At 41.0% G+C, this 12180-nt stretch overlaps 1 protein-coding gene across 5 annotated transcripts in view; it reads right to left on the bottom strand.

Moving 5' to 3' along the window:
• Window positions 1–3596: 3596 nt before the first annotated feature.
• The window catches only part of SLX4IP (SLX4 interacting protein), a 70042-nt gene continuing 61458 nt past the window's right edge, over window positions 3597–12180 (bottom strand). For all 5 annotated transcript variants that reach the window (XM_041715363.2, XM_030268815.4, XM_072927416.1 and 2 more), the window contains 2 exons: window positions 6886–6995; window positions 3597–5405 (listed from right to left, as the gene is read on the bottom strand). In XM_041715363.2, the coding sequence (XP_041571297.2) occupies window positions 4574–5405; window positions 6886–6995 (942 nt within the window). In that variant the 3' untranslated portion in view covers window positions 3597–4573. The remainder of the gene's footprint in view (window positions 5406–6885; window positions 6996–12180) is intronic.

The raw sequence follows: 12180 nt of genomic DNA, 5'->3' as shown, positions 1-12180 counted from the left end.
ATGTATAGGGATGCTCCCTGGTGCTTCTTGAAGACTGCCTGCTTCTGGTCCTTATCTGCCAGCCCTCAGGCTGGATCCAGCCCTGCCTCCCAGCCATCCCACGTCCAGAGTGCTGCTCTGCCATCTGCAGAGTCACAAGGCAAAGCCTTCACAGTTTTTAGGAGTGCCTGCCAAGATGAGAAGTTCTGACAAGGGAAGTACCAAATTCAGCCTTTTCCTCCCCAGAAGATGGAAGTGATTGCGTAACCTCCCCATCCCCTTCTAACGGAAGCAAGAATATTTGAGTTTATTTAAGAATTTTTTGGCTTCCTCTTTTTTCAGCATTAACAGCAATGGCCATTGTGGTTACTGTTTGCCAGTGCACACTGAGCTTTGCTTGCCAAGGTCAGTGATTTCTCCCAATATTGGGAAAACCCAGTGGAAAAGCTGTGCAAGGATGAACTGCAGTTTCTGGGGCGGAGGAGGACGAGAGGGGTGCAAGCTTTGGATGGTTCAGCAGTGTTTCCCTGGCACCGGGCAGCAGCAGGGCCATGCGGGATCAGACGGCGTCAGACTGGAGTCCCAGCCCAGATCTGCCAGCGTAATGCCTTCTGTGATGTGCAAATTGTTTCAACCAGTTTCCCTACAGGGTGGAGAAATAAATCTCTATTCCTTTCATTCTAGCACTATGAGATCATATTAATATTAAAAAGGGGCATGCCCAGCTCTAGAATTAGAGCCCAAGATAGTTTTCTTTAAAGATCTGATGCATAAATAAAAAAGATAATTGTTATGCCAGCAAGTAAGGCAGTAATGGAGCTAGTAGTAATTCCTACTGCTGTACTAAAAAATTTAACTTGGACCGAACAGGAGAAAATCACTGAAATTGTCCTTTACAAAAAGTGCACTGTCAGCTCTCAAAGGAACACATTTCCAGCTCTGGAATAATTTAAGTGGATAGTAAAGAAGGTAGGACAGTTGTGGCTAATTTCTCGAACGAATTCCAGGTTACAGCTGAAATGCCTTGTGACACTCCATCACTTCCACAACTATTAGGATTTCTCAGCATAAGGCAACGCCAAACAAACAAAAAGGTCCTACCTAAAAATGTCACCTAATTGCCACTGTAAAGGATGAGGTCATGCACTACCAGGCTCGATTTTAATTATCTGGGGGGAACAGGTGGACAAAAGGACTTGTGTGAGTTGATGAAAGAATTTGCTGCTTCTTAACCAGTTTGCATTACCTTGGAAGCAGCTCTTCCCTCAGTGCTGCCCCAGCTGTCAGAATAAGCACTTCCAGTTCCCTCCAGGTTCAGCTGCTGAGCGCTTTGATATCTTTTGATGAAAGGCTTCAAGTACAGCCATTCCCTCAGCCTACATCTTCTCCTTCACCCGGGTTACTGCCAGCGAGTTTATGTTTATTAAAGGAGAAAAAAGCACAAAGCAAAGAAGTGCCTTTTATTAAAGCTAATTTCTGAGGCCAAGCCACACTTCCCACTGCTGGCAAAAAGGCCTAGAGTTATTGCCTCTGTTTGCTGCAGCCTGTTTGAATAGAGAACCTTTCCCTGGGTACTGATAAAGCCAAGCCGATAACTACTCATAGCATGCAACCTGGAAGAGTCTATACTTCACATCTTTCTTATTTCAACTGCAAACAGAAAAATATTTCCCCCACTTTTTTTTTTTTTTTTTTCCTTTAGGAAGAAACCATTTTCTAGTCAATAGACAATGAGATGACGTAAATGCCAATTACAACTCATTCAATGCAATCCACATGCTGAGCAGTGAGAGTGAAGGAAGGTTACACTGACCAAAGAAATGCCTTCAGAAGCTACTTAACACTTCACTTGGTCAAAACCTTGTCCAGGTGCTTACCTGGCAGGTAACACCAGAACCATCACAAAGCTTAGTACCCACAAGATCTTGGGATACTTAAAACCTTCCTACTGACCAACACTGAGCAAGGGAGATTTCACATGAGCTGCTTCCTCTTTATAAATGATTATGTAAAAGGCTGGTCTAGCTTTTGATATGTGTTTAACAAAAAAAAATCCACTAAACAAGTATTTTTAACTGCTTTGATGTAAAGAGTAATGGAAATGATCATTTGCACACATTAGAAAGTGTTTCACTAGGAAAGAACTGTTTCATTATCAGCAAAAGCGTAGGCCAAATGAACCAGATGGTTCATTAAAAATGAAAGCTGTCTGGTTTAGGACGAAAAATGAACCAAATATATTGTTTCTGTGCTTCAATGGCAGTTTCAGATGAGAACAGATATTAAGTATTCCTTACTTTTACAGAAGTATATCTATATCTATATCTATATCTATATCTATATATATATATACACAAAAAAAAAACCAATATGGGATGATAAAAACTGTATGTGGTTGCCCTCTGGTTTCTGATACTTGAATTATGTATGCTAAGACTTCAATAAAAATTATCAAATTATTCTAACTATTCTAATTTTTCTGATAAATACTTAATTAAATATCCCTATACCTCTTTCAAGTCCATCAGAAAAGGTGCTTTTTACTCCCTACCTGGCCCAGTATCTCCAGTGCATAAAAAAGACAACAGAGAACATACCTCAGGCTCTTCTTCCTCCAAATCAGGTTCTTTGCAGCCTCGGTTTTGCTGGTACTGGGAAAGACCTTTTAGCAGAGCCTGAAGCTGGGTAAGAATTTGCAACCTGACTGCAAAGCACTGAGAAACAGTACCCAAAGAGCTAAAAGAGAAAAGAGAACATGTCCTCCAGACACATGCAGAATCTTCTTCATTTGCAGCAAGAGCAGAAATCACCTCCAGCAGGAGGAAGCTGTACAATCAGCAGTGTCTTGCTGTCAGCTGCAGAGCTGCTAACTCTCATCAGGACCTGGGTTACACCACAACTCTAATGCTCCTGGATGTGAATCATCTCCTTAACATCAATGAGGAGATCCACAGTCATAAGTAAATGTCACTGAGGTTTTTCTAAATTACTTCACACAAAATCATAGAGCACAGAATATGCCAAGCTGGAAGGGATTCACAAGGATCATCAAAGTCCAGCTCCTGGCCCTGCACAGGACACCCCAACAATCCCACCTGTGCATGGGAGCGTTGTTCAAATGCTTCTTGAGCTCTGCCAGGCTTGGTGCAGCGACCACTTCTCTGGGGAGCCTACTCAGTGCCCAAACATTGTGAGTGGAAAACCTCTTCCTGATATCCAACCTAAGCCTGCCCTGACACAACTTGAGGCCATTCCCTCAGTTCCAGTCACTGTTACCACACAGAAGTGATCAGTGCCTGCCCCTCCTGTTCCCCTCACAAGGAAGCTGTAGCTGCACAGAGGTCTCCTCCTCTACAGGCTGAACAGACCCAGTGCTGCTCCTCAAATGGCTTCCCCTCAAGGCCTTCACCACCCTTGTGAACTCCTCTGGATGTTCTTGAACACCTTTATATCTTTTTTTACATTCTAGTGCCCACAACCATCCCCAGCCCTCGAGGCCAGAGCAGAGTGGGCCAGTCCCCTCCTGGGCCTGCTGCATGCCAAGGACATGGCTGGCCCTGCTGGCTGCCAGGGCACTGCTGGCTCAGGGGCTGTGGTCACACTGAGCTTAGGAATGATGAAAGAAAACAGCTTATACATTTATTCTACACATTTAAAAAAGATAAGCATGAAATCAAAAAGGTACATTTCCTTAGTTCATTAGCATTTAAATTTAAGAAGCAGTATGAACAAGAACTGTGAAATTAAAACTTATCTTAAAATAAGATTTAACTCTGGTATTACTTGCACATGAAAACCAGCGTGTTCCCTTTGCACACAAGCAAAGCCTGATTTTGAAACATGTATCCATGAAGATATGTATACATGTTTATAAATGAACTTCACCCAAGAACAATGTTTTCACATCCAGGTATAAATATATAAATCTAAATATATAAAATAAACTTTCATTTTTCCATAAGACTGAATGCATGATGACTTGTATCCACAATATGGGCTAGAATTAAATGTTCATATCAAAACTACACTAGCAGAAACAATAGTTATTTTGAAAGTTCTCTGCAAAAGTGGGCCTCAAATCATTAGCTATTAATCCTGGTTAAAGAGTTATTTGAAATAGACTTAATTTGCTTTATTGCCGTAAATTTCATGTGAGTAAACCACAATCTTTTTAATATAGAGAAAGGGTTAATTTTTTACTAAAATAAACTACATACTCAGAAACTAGCAAGATACCAAATAACTGCAGCTGCTAATAATCACACAAGGGGTTTTAACTTTTGCTGTCAGCAGCTGATATGACTTTTTAATAGCACTGAATATGTATAAATCTAAAATTTTGCTTAGTAAATATTATCTCATATGAGATTTTTCTTTCTATAAATACGATGCTGACCTGTGCAATAATCATGACTAATTCCTAAAGACTTAAAAGGATTACCTTTATTACAGTGCCAAATGACTAAGATCCTTAGTTAACTAAATTTTCTTAATGTGTTCTCTAATTTTGATTTTGTATTTTCATTGTTTTCCATCATTTTTAATTGCTTCTTGCTCTTTGCTTAGGCACAACCTTGGCTGACCACCCATGCTATCAAGGCAGTATTTCAGATTTTGACTTCTTAAGCCTTCGCAGTTTTAACTTCCCGAGACCATTTTCCATTTCTTTTTTTCTTTTTTGAGAAAGTTTCTCTGAAGACACAGGGTGCAGTTCTACACATGATGTTGGCACTGCGGGCAGCTCTTCGGGGGTTGTGTTTGGTTCATTTTGGCTTGCCTGCACTCCACTGCTGCTCACAAAAAGAGACCAGGAGGGATTCTTTCTCAAAGTCAATGACTTCTGGTCAACCACAGTCTTTGTCATGTCTTGTGCTGAAAACAACCTGGAATTAAGAGGTTTCTTCTCCTCCAGGAATGGACCCAAACAATTACCATCACACTCACTCATTTCTATATTGATGGAAGTTAAAGGAGGCCCTTCAGAGGACACTTTTGTGAAATGCTCCAACTTTTCCTCTGAACCACAGGTCTCGAGCTGAGCCTGTGTTTTGGTCACTCTCTGACTTTGTTTTGGAGCCAGTAGCGCTGACTCAGAGCTGCAAGGAGGGCCCTCACTTAGAAGACTCACCTCTGACCACTCCAGAGAGTGAGGTTTTTGCTGACTGCGAACATCTTCTGGCTGTCTCTGATTAACATCATTTCTCTGCTCTAACACAGGAAGCCCCAAGCTGCTCTCAGCTGTGTTTGTGCAGTCCTTCAGCAGGCCTGGGCTCCTACGTTTCACTGCAGACCGAGCACTGAGAGAAGTCTCACAGTCGTTCTTTCTGTTCTCGGTCTGTGAGTCTGCCCAGCCAAGATACACTTTCTTGGAGTCCTTGCTGATTTGAGGTTTGCTTGCACTACTTCTTGGTTTTGTCCTCTTCACACTGCAAAAAAAAGGAATTTTGTTTTTTAAATTAAAAAAAAACCTTTACTGACTCCATTTACTGTTTTTCCAACTCTGAAACACCACTTGGGCCACCCTCTTTCTGAACATGGAAAACATCCCTTTATATCATCTTGACAAGCAGCAATGTTTGTCTAGTGTGGATAGTATCAAGCATTAGCCATATGATTTTCCACTGTGCTAGGGGAGAACCCTATTTATTAATGGCTAAGCCATGAAGAAGTGAGTTCGCACTCTTTTCCAAGAGGCAGAACTGGATTCATTACAGATGTTAAAGGTCAACAGAGCAGAAGTATATTGAATTCCTTTCTGAACTGGCTAGATAAAATAGCATTTCCTAAGTGCCTAAATGATTGCAAACCATTCCCATATATCCACATGTATAATGCATAGCTACAGGACAGAGGGGGCAGGCAGGGAGAGGCAGTGAGTGTGCCTCTGTGTGAGAGCTTCTAATCTCTATTTTAGAATGTTCCTCTGGAATTTTTCCCAAGACATTTCAAAGCATTGCTTTAAAGTTAACCACTACTCATCTAGTATCAAGCCCATTCATCTGGCAAGGAATTAGGTAATGCAAGTAGATGATATTCTGAAAGGAATTACACAGGAAAATGGGATCACAAGGGACCTGATGGAGTGTCAGTACACAAACAGTCCTCAGCAGCGCGCTACCTAAGGATCTGGATTTCACACAGCCCATAAAATGAACTTTATGCCCAAGTCTTGAAGCTGCATTTTGAGTCTAAGCAAGAGATGGCCCCAAGCTGAAACTACTTTTTGCTGCCCCACTGCTGCCGAGAGTTCCCAGGACAGCACATCTAACTCCTCTCAAAGAAGGCTCATCCAAAACAGGGAGAGCTGCATACCTCCAAAGCTAATCTCATTGCTAAAGACAACACAGATGAGACAACAGTGGCAAAAAGAAAAGTTGCCAGGGTTCACAGCAAATCCCTGATTTCACAGGTGATTTGGGGCTGCTGGCATCTCACACAAGTTGGGATGCAGTCCTGGTACCACATGGAGCAGTGACAAGTTCAGCTGATCAGCTCATCCTCCCCATCCACTCCACTAGGGATATTCTTTATTTGTGACTATTGATCCAGAATCTCAAAATGATCAACAAAAAATATTTGTGAAGTGTTTTTCACCCGATTCAAGCATCACATGTTTATTTTGGCTCAGAGCTTAATTCAAGGAAAAACAGCCCGTTTTGACTCTGCCTAATGCTATGTGTGATATCTATGTGGGTTGTAATAGCTTTCTCCATATTGTAAAAAACAACAATAATTTTACTGCTTAGCCACACTACAGCAGTAGTCTTTCAGTAATTTAAAACAATTTTTGTAGTTTATATTATTTTAAATTTTATATTATTTAAAATTTTATTTCATAAGCTAGAGTCTACCAAACAAAATTTTACCAATTATAAATTCAAAGGCTTAGAAAGAATAGCAACATACATTTTTCTCAGGATGTCTTGCTTTATTTGTTCACTCAGACTAATCTTAAGCTTCTTGTTCTCAGAAGATTCAGTAAAATATTCAGATGTCCCACTGGAAAGTTCTTCTTTCTGCTCAAAAGAAAATACAGGTTTAAAGCATGACACATCAAGCTATGATTATTCAACAGAAAGCTCAATTTCTAATACTAAGATTTACAGCTGTTCTTTATTATTTTGATCTGGGCAGTCTAAAAGAAACAATTATTTTTAATCTTTTAATATTTGGGAGTCGAGTCAGTTCCCTCCCCTTGACTCCCAAGCAACATATTTTGTATGCTAAAATACACCGCAAACAAACAAGACTGCAATGTAAAGGATGTAGCTTTCCAAACCATCTGAGGAAACTGTTGGCAAATATTTGACATCTTTGTGGCTCAAACTGTGACAAATGCCAGGAATCTCTCTTGCAGACAGGAGCACGCTTGTCAGTTTTTTTTCTGAAGAGACTGACTGGCGCAGTGGTCTATACACTTATTCTCAGAGGAATTCACATAATTTTCCATACTTACAAAAAAACATACACAGTGTTATTTGCTCATTGAACAAGGCAAGGGTTAAAACTTTTAATTCTAACATTTAAACGCTTGCAGCTTGTAGTGGTTGGCTACTAAAGGACAACAGGGGAATTCTTTCTGGTCTCAGCTAACAGCAGCACCATCATTTTATATAATACGAGGTTGGGGCAAGCGGGAGGGAAGGAAAATGCTCTTTTTCTTCAAACTGTGAGCACTTCCTTTCACAATGAAACAATCTCAATCAGAGAAGGGCTGTTTGCTGATTTCACCATTAGCTACTGCACACTCCAAAAAAGTATTATCTCTGAGGCTACAGAGGAGAGGAAAAAGAAGTGGTGAAGTCAAGAGAAGAGGCTTTGTGCATCTCCTTGTCTTTGAGAGCACTTTTCTCCCTCAGCCTCCATGATGCAGCCTCTGACAAGGCTCCCCAAATGTAGGGAGTGCTGCTCTAGCCCATTCCTTGGTGAGACGCTGGAACCAGGTGGTGTGGAAGAACTGAGGGACACAGAGACAGCCAGCAGAGGCACAAGGCCACAACCTGTACATGACCCCTGCCTGGAACACCCCTCAGGAGCCTGTCACCTAGGGGAGAGTAAGCCCTGCCCATTTTTATTTCTGTTTTAGAGGAGAGGTCGTGGGGGATCTTCATGCTCTTTCCAGAAGAAATAGCCAGTGAAAACAGTTTCCTATCTTGCAAGCAGAAGAAGGGTAGTCAGGCAAAGAAGTAAAGCCATTTTGGCACTTAAAAGCTACAGCTGTTCTGAGCCTTCCTTTCAGAGACAAGTTACACAAATGTGCACACTAAGCCATGCACCAAGTTCTGCCCACTTGTGGTGCAATGAGTGTGTTTACAGCAGGCAGAAAACACACAGAGCATACATGCAATGCAATTTCCAGCCTCAGAAATCAAGCTTAACTAGTTTAATCTGAAGGATTAATTGCTGCTTCTATTCTTGCTGGAGGTAGATTCCCCTAATTTGACTAAATATATTTTCATACTTTGTAAGCTATTAAAGACAGAAATACTACTAAGGTACTCGAGCATTATGCTAATTTTAAGAGAAGGCAGAGACTGCAAAGTCTGTAGAAACTATTTTGATTTCCAGTAACAGCCACACAGCTTGGAGGCTGAAGGGTCTTGCACAATCATCCTGCATCAAAGCAGTTGGAGAGCACTCATATTTGGCCAGAGAGACGGAGCCCATCTGAGTTCCTGCAGGGTGGAAACAGGTTAGGTTAGTTCTGTTAAATCTTCTTCAGCCCCCAATGCACAGAGCAGGCCAGGATCAGCAGCCCACTAAGGCAGCTCTTGTCATTGTGGTAAACAATGCATGGAAAGGAGCCCTTGGCACAAAATCCAGGAGAGGACTGGGAATAGCTCCTGTCCCCATGTACTCCCTACTGCAGATAGTGCATAAGCCCCAGGTCTGACCTGCATCTGACTCCAGACCCTGCAGGACTGGGATGGTCCTGCCAGGCTGTGAGGAGCAGACCCTGCAGAGAGGCATGGATGACAAAATCACAGCACTTGTGAGTTGAGTCAGGCTGGAGCTAATGGCCCCAAGTTGCAGGGCTAACACATTCCCTGACTGCGCTGTCATTGACCTTCTGTTTTATTTTCAAATAACTTATCACACAAAGCAGTGACAGAAAGGGTTAAGGCATCAAAAAAAAGTAAAAATCAAAATGATTTATATGTGAAACACTTCTGAACATGCCCTCTAAGTACAGTAGATTTTCCCCTCAGAACCACACCCTGTAAATGCTGTATTTTGAGAGCTGAACAATTAACACAAGGCATGAGTCAGGCTCTGAAAGACTCTGGGAACCAGAGAGCCTTTTGCTTTTAGTAGTGATGTAAACTCCCTAAGGCTGGAATAAGTCCACAATAGAAGGCAGAGGGAGTCATAAATAACAACAGTGGGCACTCCATATACTACTAAGACACACAGCCATTATTGGTGATACTTCCTTTATTTTCTTTATTAGACTTAATAATTTTAGTTAATTAAGAAAAAAAATAAAACACGCTGTCTGTTTTGGGAATACTATTTATTTCCTATGGGAACTTCAGGACTTGCTAAAGAAAGAAAAAAAGCTAATCTGCTCTCATCCTGTCTAGTAATCCCAGATTCCTTTTAGGCAGTGAAATAATTAAAGAAAAATATTCCAGGCATAAAAGGGAGGACAGCAGAAGCAGACATCGTATAAACAATGACACCATGACAGAGAAAAATGTCAAAGCACCGCCAGACTTGCGACTCGACTCTGAAAGAGCTGCAGGGAGTGGGATTGCTGCTACCAAATTAAAACCACATTTCTTGGCAAATTGTTAAAGACAGACATATTTACATTTGTATAGAGACTGGGTGGGCACAAAAGATTAAAATGCTTCTCTAGCCCTTGAACTGCCAAGTTCCATTAGAAATATGTGCTCTTAAAATCCCAGGGTAAGCTCAGTCCTCTTCCTCACTCAAACTGCAGAGAAGGGCCTGTAGGAGTGGAGCTTACAAAGTTTTACCAGCCTATCTGCTCATGACACTGGCCTCCCCAAACCTGATTTCAAGATCCTTAATACTTCTCCAAAGAGATGTCTGGGGGAAGAAAAATCTCTATCAAAACCTACAGAGAAACATCAGGCACACTGGTGGGCACAGAATGTACTTCCTGTAAGGTTTATCAAATTGAAGATTTTTTTTTTGTTTGTTTTTTGGTTTTTTTTTGCTATCTTACTCCACTTACAACACACTCAAGCTGAAAAGCAAACCCTCAGAACTGTAAAAGTGGTATTCACTGCTGTCTCCAGCTCTCTCCAGGACAGCTGAACTCCTCAGCACAGCATAAAGTATCTATTAAAGAACTACTCATGGATGGGCACTTGTGAGGAACCCTTACCCTGAAGAGGAACTCATTACCCTGAAGGACAGTGAAAGCTTTGGCCTTTCCAGCATGACAATATACTCATACAAATACTCTCTTCTTTCTTTTCTTCCAGTCTAATACTGGGTTGAAAGAAAACTTTCAAAGTGAACACTGCTGCCTCCCTTTCCTGCCTCTCTGGTGTCATGCTTGCTAGTTGTCTCTCACTCTTCTCAGTGCCATAAGCTTATGTACCAATAAAGTGAGACTAAGAGATAATTAAATTTCATGTCTGGTTCCCAACCCTATAATAAAAACCACAGTTTTTAAAATGCATTTATCAATGTGGCTCATCAAAAATACTTAGTAGAATACATCAGCAGGTTCAAGAAATCAATTTTTATATCATGGTGGCAAATGGCAGCAGACTATAAAGATACTAATATAGGCAAAGCTATGAACTAAAGTATTATCCCAGGCACACACAATAAAATTAGTGAAATGAATAAAACAGAAACACTCATTTAGGGGAGCTTTATGTAAGTTTGCAATTGGATGATTTCTCTTAGTGTCATTCCAAGCTGCATCATGAGCTCAGCCAACAAAGATAACCTTTAGGTTTCAGAGGTGTCCTGACAGATGACAGGCAGATCACAGAGGTCAGATAGGACTCCTTCCAATCTGATAAAAAAAAAAGGGCTCCTTACAGCAAGTGATGAGGCTTCTGAGGAAAGGATAAATCAGACATTACAATCTAACTGATAAAAAAAGTGACAGAGACAGGACTTTGGGTCTCATCTCCGGCCCTCTACCAACCCACATGAAGGAAAAGCTTCCCAGTTTCAAGACGCAAATTTTTTTGCATTTCCAATGTAGTGATGCATCAGTCCTGGCAGTTCTACTTATGAACTCCAACCACATCATAAAACACTTGTAGAAGTTTTCCAAGTACAGATATTATTCTCAACCTGAAACAGAGTTCCTTGATCAGATTGTGGAATATTGCTCTACACTTTAAAGTTGACTGTCCTTCTCTAAAAGTCAGTAAATTCCAGTGATAACCATTAAGGATCATTCCACATTATACTAGAATACTGGTGTTGCCTTTGAAATAAGTATTTTTAAGGAATGCTGGTGGTTTTCAAAAATACTCCAATTTCAGTCTTGAAAAGAATGTAACAATCAGAGCAAACTGCATAACTGCATCTGCCCAGGAGAAGCAGAACTGTTCAACCTTCCCATGACTTAGCACAGAAGGCAAAATCAAACTCCTGGATCAGTACAGTCTTCATTATCTACCACCAAAATTCTTTTGCATGTGACACCATGGGTTTTCAGTTCTGCACGTCAGAAGACCCTACGGTCTGTAGTAGTCAGTCCAAGCATTGGCCCAATCTGTTACAAACCCCCGTGATACACATTCCACTTTCTCAAAACACAAGGTGTGAACCCAAATTTCTCACTCAATATGTAAGTCCTGGCAATTACAAACATCCCAAATGTCCCCCAGGCATCACCAGATTAGCTTAAAGCATATGACTTCTATGAGGAAGATGCCTTCTTCCTTTTGAAGTATTTGTTTCAGATTTTAACTGTATTTCATATACAGGATGAATCCCAGACTCTTCTGAGTGTAAGAAATTCAGAACTCTCTAGATTTGCATTTGAACACCCACTAAAGAAGAGAAAATAGAAGAATCCTGCTATAAATGGCAGAGAACAAATGAAATGTGATTTTTTTCCTAAAACTCAGAGCTGCAGGGAAGCCTTTTTATGAATCAGACCTATGTGTAACACAGAGAGAAAATACCCCATCACACTTTCTAAAGGCACAGAAGTGCTCCCGAAACAACTGATTTATTTACATACTGAGCAGCACG

This window comes from Taeniopygia guttata, chromosome 3 (genome assembly GCF_048771995.1).
Source record: "Taeniopygia guttata chromosome 3, bTaeGut7.mat, whole genome shotgun sequence".
NCBI classification, from domain to species: Eukaryota; Metazoa; Chordata; class Aves; order Passeriformes; family Estrildidae; genus Taeniopygia; species Taeniopygia guttata.
Note: the sequence above shows the minus strand (reverse complement) of the source record. Positions and strands in the feature narration are given on the sequence as shown.